This window comes from Panicum virgatum, chromosome 9N, assembly GCF_016808335.1.
Source record: "Panicum virgatum strain AP13 chromosome 9N, P.virgatum_v5, whole genome shotgun sequence".
Taxonomy (NCBI): Eukaryota; Viridiplantae; Streptophyta; class Magnoliopsida; order Poales; family Poaceae; genus Panicum; species Panicum virgatum.
The window spans coordinates 69084682-69103974 of NC_053153.1; the positions used below are offsets into that span (position 1 = coordinate 69084682).

Sequence of the window (19293 nt, forward strand, 5' to 3'; positions counted from 1 at the left end):
CTCTATCTCCAATCTACTCCATAAAGCTATCTCCAACCCTTCCCCCATCCAACTCCCCCAACGTACTATTTACTATATTTTACTACCTCCCTTCAAAAGATTCCTCTACCTATAACTCCTTCTCTCCAACCATTCCCCTCATATCTATTCCCCCTATATACTATCACTCATTAACTAACTATTTATTTAAAGTTTTTGAATTTTAAAAAATCATACAGTATTTGTACTGTCATAATACGCATTATCATCATGTTACGGGGCTCAAACATGATTAATATCGCGAAGAAACGATGTGATTAGAGATATAAAGGGAGTTGAAACTCACCTTATATATGAGGGGAGTTTCAACTCCCCCTGTATATAGGGGAGCTGTGGGGGGAGCCGTTGGAGCGCTCGCTCCCCCCCCCCCCCCAAAGCCCCCTACGTAGGGTGGGGGGCGGTTTAGCGTGAACCGTTGGAGGAAGCCTAAGTACCAGCAGTACAGTATCTATACTGAATTAATTTTGCCATAGCTTGTCATGCACTCTGTGCTTTTATTTTGGTTTTGTTTTGCCCCTAGGTCCCTCACCAATTTTATATTAGAACTTTAGAAATAATGCTATATTGCGGTTTTCAGTTTTCACCTTTATCATTAGAAGGGCTTAAAGGTAGATCATTAGGGCCTGCTTGCAATCATCATTTTCGCCACAGGGCGTTTGTTTAGATGCATTTAAAGATCAATCCTAATCATCATTGGAGATGATCGCATTTATGCTAGTACAAGAGTACTGGAGTACTATCACCGTCGGAGGTTTCCAAAATTACAGCCAAAAACATAACGAGAATGGATATTTGGGGTGGTGTTTGGTTTCTAAAAGTCCCTAGACTAATTTTAGTCCTTGGACTAAGAATTTTAGTCCCTACCTGTTTGGTTCTAAGGACTAAAATGGACTAGATGTTATTAAATGAGCGCACAAAGTACCATATTACCCCTAATATGTATGCATCCAAGAGGTGGGGGTCAGGGATAGAGGTGGAATAGTAGGCCTATGTAGGCAAAGTCCCAAAAAGCTCCTCAAGAGGGTCTTCTCTGGCAAAAGTTTATAGCCCCAAAAAGTCCCTAAAAAGTCCCTCCTGTTTGGTTTAAAAGTCTCATAAGTCCCAGGGACTTATAGAAAAGTCCCTCAAACCAAACAGAGTCTTGGAATTAAAAATCACACGGATAAGGAATGGCTCAGTAACACAATGTAAAGCTTAATATAAACCTAGTTACATTGTTTCGGGCAGCCTGCAATCAATTCTTGAGCTGCATGACCATCGACACTCTATAATTGTTACTCTCTATATACAAGTCACAGATACTTTTTTTTAAAAGAAGTTGCAGGAGCACTGCATTGTCATTTAAGGAGGGGAGCAATAGCAAAGTCTTACAATGTGGAAATTACATGAATCATGAAAACACTCAGTCTCAAGAGAATTAAACAAAGCAAAGTGATTAACATTGAAAACTAGGGTAGCTCTGGCCCTCCACAGGCCAACTTTCTAGCTTGGACTTCCGTCTTGATTTCGTGCCTGACATCCGATGGCGAACCTTCTTTGTGCTCAAAAATTCATCGGTTTCTTTCCTTCCAAATGTTCCAAGCCGCATATATCATGAACGCTGCCTTTACTCTTCTTGTCTTCTTAGGTAGGTGTGCCAATTCTTTTTGCCACCAATGAATTATCTCTGAGTTTGCTGTCGGTACCTAAATCAGCTGCTGCGTCCAGTCCTGAACTTTGCCCCAAACCGCATGTGCAAATTGACAGTGAAGGATTAGGTGTGCTGCCGTCTCTGGATGCTGTTTACAGAGTACACAAATTGGGTTACATGGCCGTTGGCGGGCTATGAGCTTATCTGCTGTGAGGATTTTGCATTGCACAAGCAGCCAAGCAAAAAAATTGTGTTTGCCCTCTGCCTCGACCTTCCAAATAGTATTTGCACTAAAATTGCTGTAGGACCCTTTGAATTGTGCCATGTATGCAGACTTGGCATTATAAGTGCCATCTGTAGTCTATTTCCAAGAAATTGTATCCGGCACATTGGTCAGTTGTATCTTCTGCACCATGTCCCATAGTTTCACAAAAATTGCCATTTCTTCTACAGTTTGCATTCTCCATAATCCTCTTGTCTAGCTTTGGTTGACAAGCTCATCCTTGACAGTTTTGTTTTTGCGCCAAGCCAGCTTGAAAAGGTCAGGGAATAAATCCATTGGTGCTCGGCCTTGTAACCAAGAAGATTGCCAGAAGCTTGTCTTGGCCCCATCTTCAATTATGACTGTAGTGCTTATTAGGAATAGTTGTTTGTCAACAGCATTTACTGGAGGTTCAGTACCAATCCATGGCATGTCAGGTGATGTCCATTCATACCAGAGCCATCTGAGTCGCAGCGCTCTACTGAAAAGATCAAGGTCCAGTATCCCGAGGCCCCCAAAAGCCTTTGGTCTTCTTGTTTTACTCCAATTGACTAGGCATTGCCCTCCATGAACATCTGGCGCCCCCTTCCAAAGAAAACTTCTTCTGATCTTGTCTATTTTCTTGATTGCCCACTTTTGCAACCTGAAGACTGTCAAGTAATATGTTGGTATTGAGGTTAGGACTGAATTAACCAGTTTTAACCTCCCTGCTCTGCTTAACAGCTTCCCTTTCCAGCTCTGTAGTCTCTTTCCCACTTTATCTATTAGGGGTTGAACATCCACTCGTCTGACTTGCCTGACATGTAGGGGCAGGCCAAGGTAAGTGCAAGGGAATTCTTTTATCGGGCATTGGAAAGGTTCAAGTATGTGCTGCAGGTCGAGTCCTTCACACTTCACTGGATAAGCTGCACTCTTACTGGTATTTGTAGTAAGCCCCGAGACACTAGCAAAAGCATCAAGGATGTTCCTGACCATTTGCACCTCCTCGCGGACTGGGTTAAGGAAAATTGCTGCATCATCGGCAAAAAGATGGATTCTTAACTTGGCGGTTTTACTAATGTTATCCCATAGTTTCAAAAGCAAGCATCCTAAGTTCTAGTTTGTGGACAAGTGGACTAGACCCTTTGTTTATAGCCATTCCGTAATATCAAAACCAAACCACGTCCATAGACATTCGCAATCCGCGCACCACACTCCCAACTGTTAAAGAGAAGCCCCAGCGCACACTCTCCCAACTCCACCTCCAACTAGCCACCGGTGACCGGTCCCCAAGGCACGAATTGTTCGAAGCAAGGGGGCGGATATACAAAAGGCATCCGCCACGGTCAGCCACTCAGCCATGCAGAAAAACCCAAAAAATGTTTCCCCCATCGCGCGTAGCCACGACATCCGCATGTGGACAGTGTCTACAGTACACCACGCTCTGGACCACCGCCGCGGTGGGTCGCCCGCTCACACGTGTGGATCGACGGTCGAGCGAGCAGGGAGCCAGGGACTCCGGTGCACCCGGTCCATGTCCACGCGCCCGCCCTCGCGCCGCGACATCCACGCCTGGGATGCCGCTCGGAGCTTGGGGATGCCGCCGTTGCCGTTGCCGGTTCCGTTGCCGCCGCCCTGCTGCCAGTCTCCCAAAGCGCCAGGCCCGCCAGCGGCCTACGTGGACAGACTCCCCGGTTGGCCCCATGCGTCGGCCAGAGAGCAAGACATGTGGGCTCCACTAGCAGCCGTTGGTGTGCCCGGGGCCTGCGCTTGGTGCCTTGGTGGGGTGGGGGTGGGGGTGGGACCGGACTCTAGGCGCGGCGCGACGTCCAGTGCGGATGATTTGCGGGCGCCCGCGCCTGTTCTGTAGCGGGAGTGCAGGCCTCCTTCCCGCCGGTTGGTTGGTGTGCCCGTGTCGCGTCGATGCAGGAGTAGGCAAAGGCAGGCGACGCACGCCGCTGCTGCAACCCGGTCGCGGCCTCGCGGGGTTCGGGACATCCTACGAAACGACGCACGTGCGCGATTTCGTGCAGACGGGGAATCTTTCGATGGCACCCGTTGAAGCTGTAGCAGTAGTGCTGTTCCAATCCACGGCCGCAGGAAACCTACGTTGCCTCTTGTTTACTTGTAAAATTTAAAATTCCAAAACTATTACATCGAAGAAGAATTTTGCATACATGAAGTATTAAATCTAAATGAAACAAAAAACTAATTGCATAGTGTGCTTGTAAATTACGAGACAAATTTAATGAGCCTAATTAAGTCATAATTAGACACTAAATTGCTACAGTAATTGCTACAGCAAGAACATGTCGGTGTTTACCGCCAAGCCTACTCAAGAATACCCTTAGCAGTAAGGCTAAACCTACTCAAGAATACCCTTAGCAGTAAAGTTTGTAGGTAGGGATCGACTGCTCTGGAACTCGATGGTGCAAGGAACATAAAGATTTAGATAGATTCGGACCGCGAATTGCGTAATACCCTACGTTCTATGTGGTTGTTTGTATTTCCTTAGGTATTGATGATTTGAGGGGGTCCCTGCCCGCCCTTATATATCGGGGGGACAGGGTTACATGGAAAGTCCTAGCTGAGTACAGTTGGAGTCCTCCTACAACACGATCGGGTAGTTTCCTTCGTACTGCAGCTAGTTCTACACCTATTCAGGTAATTACAAGAGAGGTAAGGTATATATCTATGAGCTATTCCTTATTCTATAATATTCTATGCCTATAAGTAGTCCCGCTACCCCGGGTCTGACAAGCCCCCGAGTTCAGTAGCCCCCGAGCCTTAGGTTGAATCACAGAATTAGGCCGAGGGTCACTTTAGTCTTTTTCCTTCATTATTTTCCAAAAAAATTAAAAAATAAGTCTCTAATACACATATTTAGCTATTGAAAAGTTGAATCGCCCTGTTTGGATCTTTAGCCCTTGAGCTAATTTGAGAACTAAAATTTAGCTATTGAAATAGCCCTCTAAATTTTAGCCTCTAGAGTTGTTTGGACCCATGGGCTAATTTGATGACTAAAGCATACATCCCAATTATTGGCTCTCCCTCCCATGCATGGGGGGCGAGGAGAAAAATTTAGCCCACGTAGAATTAGCCCCAATAAACACCTCTTGGGGCTAATTTTTTTAGGGATGCTAATTCACTTTAGTAACAAATAGCTCCACCTGTTTGAATTTTTTAAGGCTAAAAAGAACTAAAAAGAAATGAGCTAATTTTTTAATTTTTTTGAAGTTAAATAAGCTAATTTTTAGCATCTGGATCCAAACAACCCACACGAGAGGATGGCGCCTTTGGCAGCTTCCCGTGCACGTGGGGGGAGCGACAACACGACACGGCCACCACCACGCACCATACAGGAGTACTTGACCCAAGTAGTATATTGCGCGTGGAGGCTGACAGTGCCGTGAGCTTACGGTTCATGGCCGCAATTTCCGGGCATCAATCCTACAACGCGACAAGCCACCCGCCCGTCTTGCGTGCGTGGAAGCTGAATTTGGCGCGGCGCGGACCCAACATGCCGACGGATCGGCCGGAGCTTAGAACACTCCCAATCCTCAATCCAACTATCATATTGGGAGAGTAGATAGAAAACTAATACTCCAACAATTTCCCAAAACCTTTTCCTTTTCCCAATAACTAGCATAGACGCACGTGTTGTCGCACGTGATTTTAAAATCTAATTAGCTTTTAATTCAAAATACATTGAATTATATATTAATTAAATTAATATTTAAATTAAATTCACGATTTGATTTGCATGTATGAGCAAATCAACAGCTCTATACTTCAACTTCGTACTGTACCTGGATTATCATTTGGTATGTGGTTGCATATATAAATGCTTTGCAATTCAAGTAGGTGTCTCATCAAAAATGCTCAAGTGGGTATACTGTACCAAAACGGTGGTAGTGACGGGGGAGGCGTCAATGGAGGGAGGAGGCGGCAGAGGGGAAGGTTCGAACGGCAGCAGCTGACGGTGAAGAAAAGGCCCATGGCTGCCTCCGCGCGTCAGCAGAGGGGAGCGGTGATGAGTCTTCTCGACGGGATTTAGCAACCCGTTGCTGCCTCCGCGCGTCCTACATTTGCCTCCACCGTCAGAGTCGCCGGGTGCCACAAGACTGCGCAGGGAGGGCGGCGCAGCCGTAGGCAGCCAGGTAGCTGCGGCACATGTCGGCGTGCTCGCACGTGCTACCGGCATCATCCCTGGCATCCTTGAGCCTGGCCAGAGCGCCCCGCAGGCCTTCGTCGGGGATGGAGCGCAGAGGGGCCGTTGGCCTGGCTGTGGCGCCGTGGAGCGCGATGAGCCTGCCCGCCCGCACGAGGGACGGATGCGGCGGCGGCGAGCTCAGGGGACGAGTCCGCGAGGGTTCCGTCCGCACGCTGGCATCCTTGGAAGGAAAAATATATTGCGGAGAGATCGTGATAGGGGGTACAGGTCTACGGGTCTCGCTAATTTACGGTTGACAGTCGATCTCCCGACCGTTTTTTTTCTATTTTTAGTAATTTTTTTGTCATTTTCCGATTTTGGAAATTTTTTGTAAGAGAAATTTTGGAGAGAGAAAAATTTTTGACGAAAAAAAGTTAGAAACAAAAATTTGAGAGGCAAAATTGAGAAATTTTGAAAAGAAAATTTTTACATTCAGAAAAAAAGTAAAAAAAATTTGCATCGAAAAACAAAAAATGCTTATACAAAAAAAATTGCATCAAAATCAAAAGAAAAAAAAATTGCAAAAAAAAAGTTACCTAGCGTGCGGCAGCTCGCCGCACCGCCTCCCCGCCGCGGCCCCGGTGCCGGGGGCGCGGATCCGAGGCCGCGAGCCGCTGCCGCCGCGGATCCGGGGCCGCTGGAGAGAGGCGGAGGTGCCCGCCGCCACGCCGCTCCCCTCCGTCCGCTCCGCCACCGCCGCGCCGCTCCCCTCCGTCCGCTCCGCCGCCGCCGCGCCGCTCCCCTCCGTCCGCTCCGCCGCCGCCGCTCGCGGTACCCGCCGTCGCTGCTCACGGTCCCCGCCATCGCGCCGCTCCGCCCCGAGGCGGGCCCGCCGCCTCCATCCCGCCGCCACCATGGAGAGAGCAGGCGGTGCGGAAAGGAAAGGGAAAAAAGGGAAGGGGGAGGGAAGTGAGCGCGCCGCCGCGCCAGGAGCCGCCTCCGCCAACTGCTGCCCGCCGTCACCGCTCGGAGTAGGGAAGAGGAAGAGGGGATCGGAAAGAGGGAGGGGCGGAGTCAGCGGGCTTGGATCGGGAGGGGAGGGGAGGGGGAAAGGTGAAGGGGAAAGGAGCAGGTGGGAGTGCGGGAGGGGAGGGGTGCGGGAGGATCCAGAAGGTGGGAGTGGGTGGTGGGTCCCATCACGTGGGATCTGTTGGAGAGATCGACCGCTGGAGACGGAAGAAACGGTTGACCGCAGATTCAGCTTCGCGCAGGTCTACAGGAGACGGAAGAAGGAAAAAAAACACTGCGGGTACGATAGTGGTCGGTGAGAAAAAAATTAAGTTTTTGGCAGAAATAAGCTCCAACTCACGGTTTTTATGGGTCTTCACCTCCTCCCACCTCCTTTGGCCCTGACAAGTGAGTCCGATGTGAGGGATATGGCGGACCCAGTTTAGGTCAGAAAAGTTTTCAATTATTTTCGATCTTTATAGTATAGATTATTGAGACATGCCAATAATTCACCTCACCTCTCCGGAGGCCTCCTCCAATGAAAGTCGACGTCACCGGCTAAATTACTATTTTAATCTGTGAACAGTGATAGCTAGCGATGCATGTCTCGCTAGGCGAGAGCACTCCCCAATGCAGCTCTCCTCACAAACACGCATCCCGAGCTATCAGTTGTAACTGTGCTGGCCTTCTCTCTTCTTCTTTTGGCTGGCAATGTCGCTAGGCTGTTGGAGTAGGACTAAATAAAAAGGAGTTGTGATTCTTCTAATAAAATACTCCCTCCGTTCACTTTTGATAGCTATATTTCATCTTGACACAATGACCAAGGAAAATAACTTTACTTATCATATAATAAATACAACACAGACTTTTTTGTTGGTCCTCCAATGCTTTAACTGGAAACTCATCGTTACTAGTGCTATTTAATGCCACAGCCCATACTATTAGCAAATATAGCTATCATTTGTGAACATTTGAGTTTTTAAAATATAGCTATCAAAAGTGAATGGAGGGAGTAGTTGGATTGGTAAAATATTATTGAGAGACTATAAAAGCAATTACCTCAATAATCCTAAAACTACTATTGGGACATCTCCCAATACTTGTTATTGGGAAAGAATTATTGGGAGAGTGCTGAAGATACTCTTACCACTACGAAAATTTAGTCATAATCAAATGCCCATTGCCCAACCAGAATATCATTCATATATATCCTCCGAAAAAAAACAAATCCAGAATACCGTACACAAAACCCCTCGATTAGCCGCGACACTACCGGCTAGGCGGCTACTACCAGCACACGTTGACGAGAAAGAGTTCACGGGGGCAGATTGCCTTTTGCCATGCCGTCCCAGGCTCGCTGCAGCTTTGTCCGATGAAACCTTTCAAAAAAAAAAAAAGCTTTTGCCCGATGTAGAGAGCGGCGCGCCGGCGTGGCCGACTCTGGCTGTGGAATGTCGGGGCGTACGTAACACTGGAGAGGACGTGACCGGCGACGGGACGATTGCAAGTCACATCGGTTCCCCACCTGTCTGATCCGCCGCAACCTGCAGGGCCCGCGGTGGCAATTACTACGGCCCGACTGCACAGGTAGTCCGGTGTGCAACCAAATCGACGTGGCGCGGGCCCGTCATTGCCTCCGCTGCCCTGTGCCGCCGGTGTCGGGGAGGCTGCCGCTCCCGGGAAGCCGATGCTCTGCTTCACCTTGGCTGCCGCGGACGTCGAAAAGCCGCGCCGAAGGAGGTCATGCGACGTGGGCCCTGCTCGGTGCTCGCCTCGAGCAGCAGCAAGTAGGGTTTAATTATCCGACCGGTGACCCGTGACCGCCGGCCTCCGGTTCCGGTTCCGGTATACCGGTCCGGTTTGGCCGGTTACCGGTCGGAACCTGTCAAATCCAAATTTGAATTCAAACTTCCCAGTTCAACCGGTTCGTATCGGTATACCGGCCGGTTACACCGGTATACCGGCCGGTTTGGCTGGTAACCGGTCAAATTCAATTTTTTTTTATTTAAATTCAAATGCCCGCAAAGTATACTAAATAAATGTTTGTATAACATATTTTAGTCTAAATGAACCCTCCAATCCTCTTTTGTACTACTTTTACATTGTATTTGTATACTTTTGTATGCACGCTTTTTTTGTTTAACTTCAAATCCCCGCAAACTATACTAAATGAACGAATTTTTGAGAAAATTTGACACCATTAGATTCATCGCACCTTGAAATATTTTTAGGATTTTTTCATTTTTTTGAATTCAAATTTAAATTTTGAATTTGGACCGGTTTCATACCGGACCAAACCGGAACCGGTCCGGACCGGTTTGACCGGTAACCGGTCAAACCGGGCCGGTTACCAACGGTTTGGTTAACCCTGGCAGCAACTCGCCGTCATACGCGCCAGATCCACTTAAGACCTCGGTTAAACATGAATTCATTCTGGACTGGAAATGATAGAATTAATAAAAAATATAAATCAAATTAATTTCGGATCAAAAACTAATTGCAACAAAATAAACTCATAATTGATATAATAAGATATCGGGATTAATTCCACATCTCTAGACTCATGGATTGATTTTTTATTTTTTAATATAGCTATGATAAGTCTATTTTATTCAATTAGCTTTTGACCTGGAATGATATTTAGTTTCTTGTTATATTTCTTATTGTTTCTATCATTTCTGAGCGGATCCGTGTCGGGAGGGAGACGGTAGCCGTCGTCGAGCCCTCTTCTTCTCTGTCGCCGGCTCCCCTAGCCTCCCCTGCTCGCGCTAGTTCTGGCTCCCCTCCCTTCTCTCGCTGCTAGTGAGAGAGGGAGGGATGCGCCGGGAGGGAGGGGCGGTACTGAGGGAGGTGGCGATGCGGGGAAGATGCGCCGGGGAGGAGGTGGAGAGATAGAATGGAAGAGGGAAGGATAAAAAGAAATCTGACGCGTCGATTCTATGGCCGATAGTTGGTAACTTGGTATTGAGGATGGCATAGAGTATGTCGAGTACGGATAAAATTTGTATAAAGGGAAGAATCTTAATGGCCAGAATAGAATATTACTTTTAGAAGATGAAAATAGAGTATGATGAGTGCGAACAGCGTAAATGATCACCACCGTAGCCAGCGATGATGGTTGATGACTGTACTGTAGAACAACTGAAGCAGGCATGCAGCCGCATGGCGCAGGCGCGCGGTTGAGCCGAGGGGAAGGTGCCCCACGCCTCGCCCATGTGCCAATGGGAGTGGGATCTAGTAACTTCGCTCCATGAAGTCACGTTGCAACTTTGGCACTATTATCCACTGTCGACCATGCATCTAACGGCTATGGTAGACTGCAAGAAAAATCGATCTCCAGGATATTTCCCCCATATACCTGATGGAGGGGGTGGGAGCCCTTTTTTTTTCCACAAGCGGTGCGCTGCTCTCCCGCGTGCGCCGCCCCACCCGCCCTCCCTCGCACCGCTTTTCCGCGCGCTGCGAACCATGGCCCCGCCCTCCGTCGCGTTGCTCTTCCTCCCATATGTCAGCTGCGCTGAGCGGCCCCGCCCTCCCACGCGTCGCTACTCCACGCGCGTTGCACCGCCCAGCTCCGCCCTCCCTTGCGCCTGCCCAGAGGAGGTGGATCTCGCCGGAGGAGAGGGAAGCTCGCACCAGTCGATGTGGAGGAGAGGAAAGTAGACCACCGGGATGCCATTGGGGCATCTTCGTCGTCAATCTTTTTTATTTCAGTAACCCTAGTGTGTATATGAATGTTTCTAGAATTAGGCCAAAAGCTGTATATGAGTTGGTTAGTCGTCAAGTTGGTGGACCACTTAACCTTAACTACACTTGTTGTGACTGCAAAACTTATTTACGGAGCAAAGGACATAGGGAGTTGGCTTTTGGATATGCCGGAAGTATGCTGTATCATTTTCATGAGAAAATCATCGAGAACTCATCCTTTCAGTATGCATTACAGTTAGATTGTGAGGAACATATAACCAACACATTACGGGCTGATGCTAAAATGATCATTGACTATGCATACTTTGGTGATATGGTCACATTTGACACTACCTTTGACACAAACAAAGAATATAGACATTTTGGTGTATTTCTTGGGTCTAATCAATTTAGAGAAATTACTATTTTGGGTGCTGCACTTCTATTTGATGAAACGGAGGCTCTTTGAGACTTTTCTAGCTTCACATAATGGGAAGCAACCTAAAACTATTTATACCGATCAAGATGCTGCAATGGGAAAAACTGTAGCTAAAGTATTTACAGAATCATATCATGGTTTGTGTATCTTTCACATAATGCATAATGTTGTGAAACATTTGTCTCCAATTAAAGACAAAGAGAAAGAAGAAGGTCCAATGGAAGATGAAGGTGAAGAGCAAGGTGAAGGTGAAGATGAAGATGAAGAGGAAGAGAAAGAGGAAGAATCTCATATTCTCTCTGATTTTAGTTCTTGTATTTATGGCTACAAGGACAGAAATATTATGTGCACATGATTTGAATATTTTTGATTTAATGAACATAAAGATATTGCCAACCTGTTATATCTTGAAGAGATGGACTATAGAAGCTCGTAGTAGAAACATACAAGATAGTCAAGAAATGAATGTGGTAGAAAATCCAAATCTAGGGGCTTAACTTCGGTGCAAGAATCTGTTTCATAAATTCTGACGCATCTTGTGTTTGCCTTTATACAGCAGTAAAATGATTTGAAGAATGCTGTCTTATGTTTGCATGCTTGGTCATGGTGTCTAAAAAAGGCTAAGTGGCAAGATTTGGCTTGGAAAAGTCTGCAGCCGTCCAGATTGGAATGGATGGTGGATATGCAGCCCAAAGTTACGACGTGACTTCATGAAGCAAAATCACTCAATCTGAGTTGATCTGGGTTCCGCGGAGCGCCGGGGGCTGGGGGCCCGGGCCGGCGAGGGGCCAGCCGGGACCAAAGTTACAACGTGACTTTATGAAGCAAAGTTACGACTTACGAGGGCACCAGCCACCAGGGGACGCAACCTGATTCTTTCTTGTTCCATCTTTAGCTGGCCCCTCGTTTTCTCGACGGGCCCGGCTGCCTCGCTGTTCGGCCAGCACGGCTAGACACCCGGAAACGGAGATAGCCAGCAGCGTGTGTCTCGACGCGACGCTAGGGCCGCATTTCGAATATCGATTTCTTTTAGGATAAGACTCGAGCTCATTTCATGGAGTTAAAAGCAAAATTCATATAGCATTGTGGGTGTGTTTAGTTGGTGAAAAAGTTTGGATTTTAGTACTATAACACATTTCGTTGTTACTTGATAAATAATATTTAATTATGGACTAATTAGACTTAAAAAATTCAACTCGTGCTAATTAGTTAGACTGTGTAATTAATTATTTTTTTAACTGTATTTAATGCTCCATGCATGTGTCCGAAAATTTAATGTGACAAATACTGCGCAAATTTTTTTTCGAGAACTAAACAGGACCTGTATGTTCTCAACACTACCTTGATTGTACGTGTAAGGGTGTCAATCAATGTACCAAGAAGAGGTGCACCAGCGTGCGCTAATAATCAGAACCTGCACAACCATCTTCATATTGGCTGCCATCTTCTTTTGCCAGTTTTTATTGCACCAGCTCGCTGTTCCCATATTTCTACCTTCTTTGAAACACAAGGAACTACTCGTACGGAGTACTCTGAAATGTTTAATATACACCTGCAGGACCATGATATTTATATTTATTACCGACAAAATGGTGATGCGACAAGTATCTTTTAGCATATGCAGTGCACGCCATCTAACTCCGTCAGGAAGTCCGGATCCCGGACAGCGACAACTGAACAGGTTAGGTGATGCACTGAAGCTAGCCGAGAGCACAAGGCGCCCTTCCCGCGAGGCAACGCAATAAAGCCAGTCACCTTACTATACAGTTAGGCTTCCGGCAATTTGCAGCAGCAGCACAACCACATCTAACATCTTCCAATACTTTTTGCTTGGAACTGACAAGGCGACAAGATCTGGAGTTAGTTAACACGAGGCAGTTCCATCCGTCAAAAAGAACGGGATTAGACATCAATGGCCACAAAGCACCAGGATGATAAACTAAACTGCACTGAGGCACTAACTCATGGTAGCATCAGCCCGTCAATCGTTCTGGCAATGGGTGCCAGAAAAAATTCACAATGTCGCATTGCTGAAAAGGTTTCGAATTGGATAAATGAGCAATAAGGCAAGAGATTATGATATACATCGCCCAAATAGAAAAGGCTACCAGCCATAAATACATTGCTAAGCAAAATGTATCTATAGAATCGCTAAAATGGAAGAATTGCATGAATAATCCCCACTAATTTAACTCCAATGGATATACAGGTTTACCATCCATGAATTCTGTACAACTACCAGAACAATGTAAGCTTGAACCAATATCTGGAGCAATGAGAACTCAGTAAAAGCCAACCTGAGTTGGTTGTCAGATCAAAACAGAACGAGGTTGAAATCCTGAACAGGAAAAATGAAATTATGATTCGGAGTTAGTGAGCTTAAATCAGTATGTCGACAAGGGTACATCTCTAGAGCAATTGATCAACAACATTAATTTTATGGGGGGTGCAAATTGGTGCCCTGAAATTTATTAGTTCAATCTATTAATATTGAACTACTTTTCCAGGATATGTTCACATATCAGTCTTAAGAATGAAGGCCATTGAAATTTGAAAGCAAGGTTGGAATGACTGAACCAGTTTTTTACACCATTTTCCTTACAGGTGCCAGGTCAGTGTCCAGTTTTGTTTTCCTAATAACTCAGTCAGTACGATTTCTGTGATTGTGTCATGTGTTTCCGTACAACAGTGAAAGAGCATGTCGACATAAGGAGAATAAAGCGGACTGTAATATGAAAAAATTGGAATTACCTCACGACAGTATGACCAGTCCAAGGTATATTGATGCACAGAGAAAGATAAATGAAATGAAGCCCCTGAAAGAAAGAACAGCAAATGTCAGCATATGTGTCTTTATCATCAGGATTATCTTAATACAATATCAAGGGAGAAAAAGAAACTATTGAAACTGCAGATCGGACCATATAACACCCCATCCAACACCATTGCAGGGGCAAGGGCAGATTTCAGCAAACTTCTCAGCATCACTTGAATGAACTCTTCGGGATATCAAGTCATCGTAAATATCTAGATAATTCGAGAACATTTCATTTATCAGAACAGATAGTACATCCTGGATTATTCTAACATGTAATAAAAAGGAAAAGGTTGTTTGTTTCTTACCATAAACTGAAAATAAGCTGTTCATCACACCTGATGCACACACATTAAACAAACATAAAACATTAAATTTGCAACCATCGATTTTGTGTTCCAGAAAGTAAAATAAATAGAATCTGATTGTAGCAAGTCTTAACTCTCACCTATGAATAAGATCACATATTTCAGAATATGGAAAGATGTAAATTCTTGTATGACCCAAACAACAGCAATGAACACAACGAATCCTGGATAATAGCATCATAAGTAGCATGTTGCAGAGTAAGGTCTTAAATGGAGATAAAGTCATGTTTATTCATACCAATGCAGAGCCAGCGAAGAAACCACTGCACAATTCAAAAATAGATGATAGCGCTTAATTAAATGATCAAGATTACTGTGCGGACAAGTAGGACAAGACAAATGAAGAAAGTCATAATTTGAAACGACCGAACATATTTTATTGAACTTACATTATCTGCAACAAAAAGAACAACAACCAATGCAAGGATGAAACAACCCGCTGCAATTCTCGTAGTGAGGAGATTTGTGGATGCAAGTATGAAGATCATTCCCCAAAATGATGAACCCAGATCTGCAATTCAAAACAAAACAGCTTCATCACTGAAGGGATTGAAGGTGGATTGACTGAACAAGAGAACATAAAATTCAGAGGATCAGAACAACAAATCTAGTCCAAATAGATGGTTTAGTTTCATGGTTGGAGGGTGATAAAAGAATGAAAGGTTACTGGAACATTAAAATTAACCTAGTCAAGTTTCATATAGAGGGGCTGTTTGGTACCCAGCCAGTCTGCCACGCCGAACCTGTGGCTGACACCGCAGCTTAGGCGCCCAGAATCGGCGTCACTACTGTGGCAAGCGAATGTGTAGAAAAAGCACTGTCATCTCCTGTGGCTGCCTAAGCTTTCTCGTCAACCAAACAGCGCGATATTTTTGTGGCGGTGCCACAGAGTTTGGCATGGCAATTTGGCTGTAAACCAAAGATGCCCAGATTAACAAATTAGACCCATGAAATAAATTCATCACAAGCTTGCTCATGGGAAATTAGGTCTATATTGTTTGATAAAATCAACAGTTGAGGTCCCATAACACTAAACTATCCATGAGAACACAAAAATAGGACGTTGAATAATAGAGAAGCAGCTTCGTTTTTCTATTAGCATTCTTGTGAGAAATCATATGAAAAGGAGGGATGAGAGGGTCAGGGGATTTACATCCAGCGGGCAAGATTATCCAATATATGCCACCCCGAGTTTGAGTAACGCCACCCTCATTCGCATGGACCTGCATGCCTTCGACCTGAAGAAGCCAGTCAAAATGAAATATTTTTTGAACGACTGGGCACGAGGATCAAATTTGAATAAAATACCAACCTAATGAACATTGAGGCAATATGGCATCAATACTGAGTGGATCTAATCACTAGATATGGTAAGTTGACAGAAGCTGGCCAAAATATTACGTCTAAGCAATGCACCAAATGGCCAACTCCAAATGAAACAAAAGAACACATACGTTAAAAAAAACAGAAAGTATAGAGCGAGATAAGTAACTCAGAAAATGTATTGAAATACCTGGAACATTTCTTATACACATAGTTTTCCATAGATACAATCAGGGGTATCCAAAATTTGAACTGTTTAACACGGGGAGAACACCAAATGTCCAAGCACATCAAAAGACTAGATCTTTCGAAAAGCAGGCTGAATTTATTTTAAAACCAAAGTATAAACTACAGATGAAATCAAGGAATGAAACAAAGGCAAGGAACTACACGCCATCCATCTAAGCAGTTGTTTGGTTCTCCTTTATAATATTAAAAAAACGAATGACAATTCAACCCCGATGGTTTCACACATAATCATGTGGTTGTCTTCCTAAGAGGAGACTTTAGAAGCATGCATTACTTCTCCTTTTAAACTGCACAACATACAGCATGATCTTATTTGGTTCCCTAGCAAAGAGCCATTGGTTTGCATTACCAGGTGGTGGAGAGGGCTGGGGCATAACAATATGCCCAGGACTGCATAGTTTGCAGAGAGTGGACATTATTTTCCTGAACACGCAGGAGAGCTGCTTATCAATATATTAAGAAAAAACGGTTTAGAAACCCAGAACAAGCATACAGTTTTAGGGAACCTGTACAGATCCCGAAACTCACACAGACACAATCACCTTTTATCTAAAAACAAGCATGACCTGACCTAGACCAGATAGTGGACATTCGTTGACCACAGCCCCTCACATGAACGCTGAAGAACAGTACAACTTTACAAGAGCAAGAGATACTTGCCAATAGCAGGAAAACAAAGCCCAGGAACTAATCCAGGACTCCCAGGTCCTTGATGAAATCAAATCCCTGTATGTAGAGGAATGAAAAGACCCACGAATATTCTGCTCCCGTGAAAAGCAATGCAAAAAGGCACGCCCACGCCCACAATATGGACTCCACTATCCTCACTGATAAGAATTCTACTTTTCCCACCTACCCGCATAAAATGATGGGAGAAACCTATTCGCCCGCCCCAATTTCGAGCCTAATCGGACTTCGATTGCAGCTACCCAATCGCAATGCACACCATTACGGCACGGGGGGGGGGGGGGGGGGGGGGGGTCCCAAAGCGGCCGCTGGAACGAGCAAAGGTTCATGGCTTACATCGCCGCAGGTGAGCTTGCAGGCGAGCGCGTGGCTGGTCTCGTGGAGGAAGACGGTGATGAGCTTGAACGGCGTGAGCAGGAACGTCCTCCACAGCTGGAAAAAAAAAGGCAAAACCCCTCAGACCACGGGTGAGACCGAAACCCCCCTCGTCTCCCGCGGAGTCGCGAGGAGAATCAAAGCAACCGGAGGGAGCATCGGCGACGGGGAGGTCGGCACTCACGAGGAGGATGACGACGGTGGAGACGCCGACGGCGGCGATGAAGATCCTCTGGTTGTGGCCGCAGCAGCCCTGCAGCTCCCAGTTCGCCGCCATCCTCGGCCCGCCGCCGCTGCCGTAGATCTGCCTCCGGCTCGAATTCGGGGGAGGGGAAACGAGGGAGAGCAGCAGCAAACGGAAACTGCTCGGGTCGGTGGCCGGCTCGGGCGAACTGAAAACGTGCGGGGCGCAGGAACCGAGAGCGGGCGGCGCGGGACGCGGGGTGGGGGGCGGGCGTGTCCGCGGCGCGTATGGGCCGAGGGAAATTTTTGATTGGCCCCCGCAGGCAGCCAGCCAGCGGAAGCCAGGTCTGAGCGAGCTGACACTTGGAGGCTTGTGGTTAGCGACCGGGAGGCCGGGTTATTGCGTGGCCATTAGCGGCGGGGGCGCAGCCAATAATTGCAGGTAAACAAAAACCAAGTGATGATCTGCCTCCGGATGGTGGGGGCGATCCGGCGAAGGAAGACGACGACCAGTTGGGGCGGGGACCCGAGTCATCGCGGTGACCTCAGGTCCAGGATGGCTACTGGATCAGCGTAGTAGGCGCGGTGGTTGGCCGGTTCGTCACTCCTTCGCAACCGCGTTGCGGCCGCCGGAGCGTGCCGGACTTTTTTTTTTCTCCCGGCGGCTCCTTTCGTGTGGAACTGGGAACTCGTCATGCCGCGCAGCCGTACGCTACCGGATTTGGGGGTTTGCGTGGGCTTATCTAGCTTGATAGCACGGCTCATGATTTCGTGTAGCCTCTCCGCTCGGGTGTCGCTGTCTTTGGGGGGTTCGCCGGATCACGGTGGAGATGGGCCCGGTTGTCGCGTCGAGATTTCGGTGGATCACGGATCACCCGCAGGTCCTACTGAGATGGTGCCCTCAACTCTCTCGATCAGTCTCTTCCGCGGTTCTGCCTGCGTCCACGAGGTTCAGAGCGGAGCCAACACTGTGTCTGCACTTCTAGCCGCGCGGACAGCGAAAAGATAACGCTTTGGGACAAAGCGAGGCCATGACTCCGCGCGTCGTCGGCCTCGGCCGTGTGATTGACTTTTCAGTGTTGACGGGTCTTTCGCTTCAGCGGTGAGTAGTTAGTTTGTTCCAAAATGCACATGGACGGTTTCGCTAGTTTTATAAAATGTTTATTTTTTCTATCTAAGCCCGTGTTTAGATGCAAAAATCAAAATTCTAAATTTTTTTCCGGCACCTGCATGGAGACTTAAATCTAGACGAAATAAAAAACGCATTGTGACTGCTGCCTGTAAATCGCGAGACGAATCTAATGAACCTAATTAGGCTGTAATCAGATGCTAAATTACTACAGTATTGCTACAGTAAATAACCTCTAATGACGGATTAATTAGGCTCATTAGATTCGTCTCGCGATTTACAGACGAGTTCTGTAATTATTTTTATGATTAGTCTATATTTAATACTTCAAATGTAAAAATATATTTTTACAAAAATTTTACAACGCGCAACCAAACGGAGCCTAAAACAAACTAGCATATGTGTGAGAATCGCCTTACACAGCTTTTATACTTTACTTCATGGGCTCTAGTCTGGGTGTTTAGGCCATACCGAACGAATCGATGGCCCGAATAATATTTCCCCTAGTGATAATGGCCCGGTCCACTAGAGGTGTCCGAACGAATCGAGGGCCCGGATAATACTTCCCCTAGTGATAACGGCTCGGTCCAGTAGAGATGTCAAGTGTCATTCAGGGTACAAAGAAAATCGGTTTTGAAGGTTCCCCCAAAAAGAAAATAAAACATATGAATTTCAGTGTACATTTAACTACTTTTCACTGAGATTAGCGTCCCTCCACAAGCTAGAAGATGCAAGCATCATTGTCCTCAAGCTCTTACTGATGTATTAGCCACATAACTCCTTTAATTTGATGGGGGATGCATCGGTGGCATGCGTCCTCTTAGAGCTTCAGGAGAAAATATTCTTGCTTGATCCAAAACAATCTCTCCTTGGAAGGCAAAATATGAACACCCATGATGCGTTGGGGGGCCTAGACTCACGTGGGTAGGTTCCATTAACCAATTGAGCTAAACTAAAGTTGCAGTGG

The 19293-nt window shown here is 46.3% G+C and overlaps 1 protein-coding gene across 3 annotated transcripts; it reads right to left on the reverse strand.

The window, feature by feature from the left end:
- Nucleotides 1–13224: 13224 nt before the first annotated feature.
- Nucleotides 13225–17534, reverse strand: LOC120691166. 3 transcript variants are annotated; one of them, XM_039974166.1, is made up of 10 exons: nt 17199–17534; nt 16976–17071; nt 15534–15618; nt 14770–14891; nt 14619–14643; nt 14461–14544; nt 14321–14350; nt 14119–14224; nt 13949–14013; nt 13225–13540 (listed from the first exon to the last, which is right to left on the reverse strand). In XM_039974166.1, the coding sequence occupies exons 1-9, from the start codon at nt 17289–17291 to the stop codon at nt 13950–13952; spliced, it is 705 nt and encodes a 234-aa protein (XP_039830100.1). In that variant the 5' UTR covers nt 17292–17534; the 3' UTR covers nt 13225–13540; nt 13949. The 3 variants fall into 3 exon arrangements, with proteins under 3 accessions (XP_039830100.1, XP_039830099.1, XP_039830101.1); XM_039974165.1 differs by having other exon boundaries at nt 13225–13535; nt 17199–17530; XM_039974167.1 differs by lacking the exons at nt 16976–17071; nt 17199–17534 and adding an exon at nt 15693–16895 and having other exon boundaries at nt 13225–13535.
- Nucleotides 17535–19293: the final 1759 nt, after the last annotated feature.

What these genes read in the sequence shown, in the direction of transcription:
- LOC120691166 (XM_039974166.1), bottom strand. Translation starts at nt 17,291, where the DNA reads ATGGCGGCGAACTGGGAGCTGCAGGGCTGCTGCGGCCACAACCAGAGG. An exon ending in GCAAGCTCACCTGCGGCGAT is followed by an intron (nt 15,619 to 16,975) that starts GTAAGCCATGAA and finishes TGGCTTCTTCAG; the next exon opens with GTCGAAGGCATGCAGGTCCA. An exon ending in ATATGTGATCTTATTCATAG is followed by an intron (nt 14,351 to 14,460) that starts GTGAGAGTTAAG and finishes TGTGTGCATCAG; the next exon opens with GTGTGATGAACAGCTTATTT.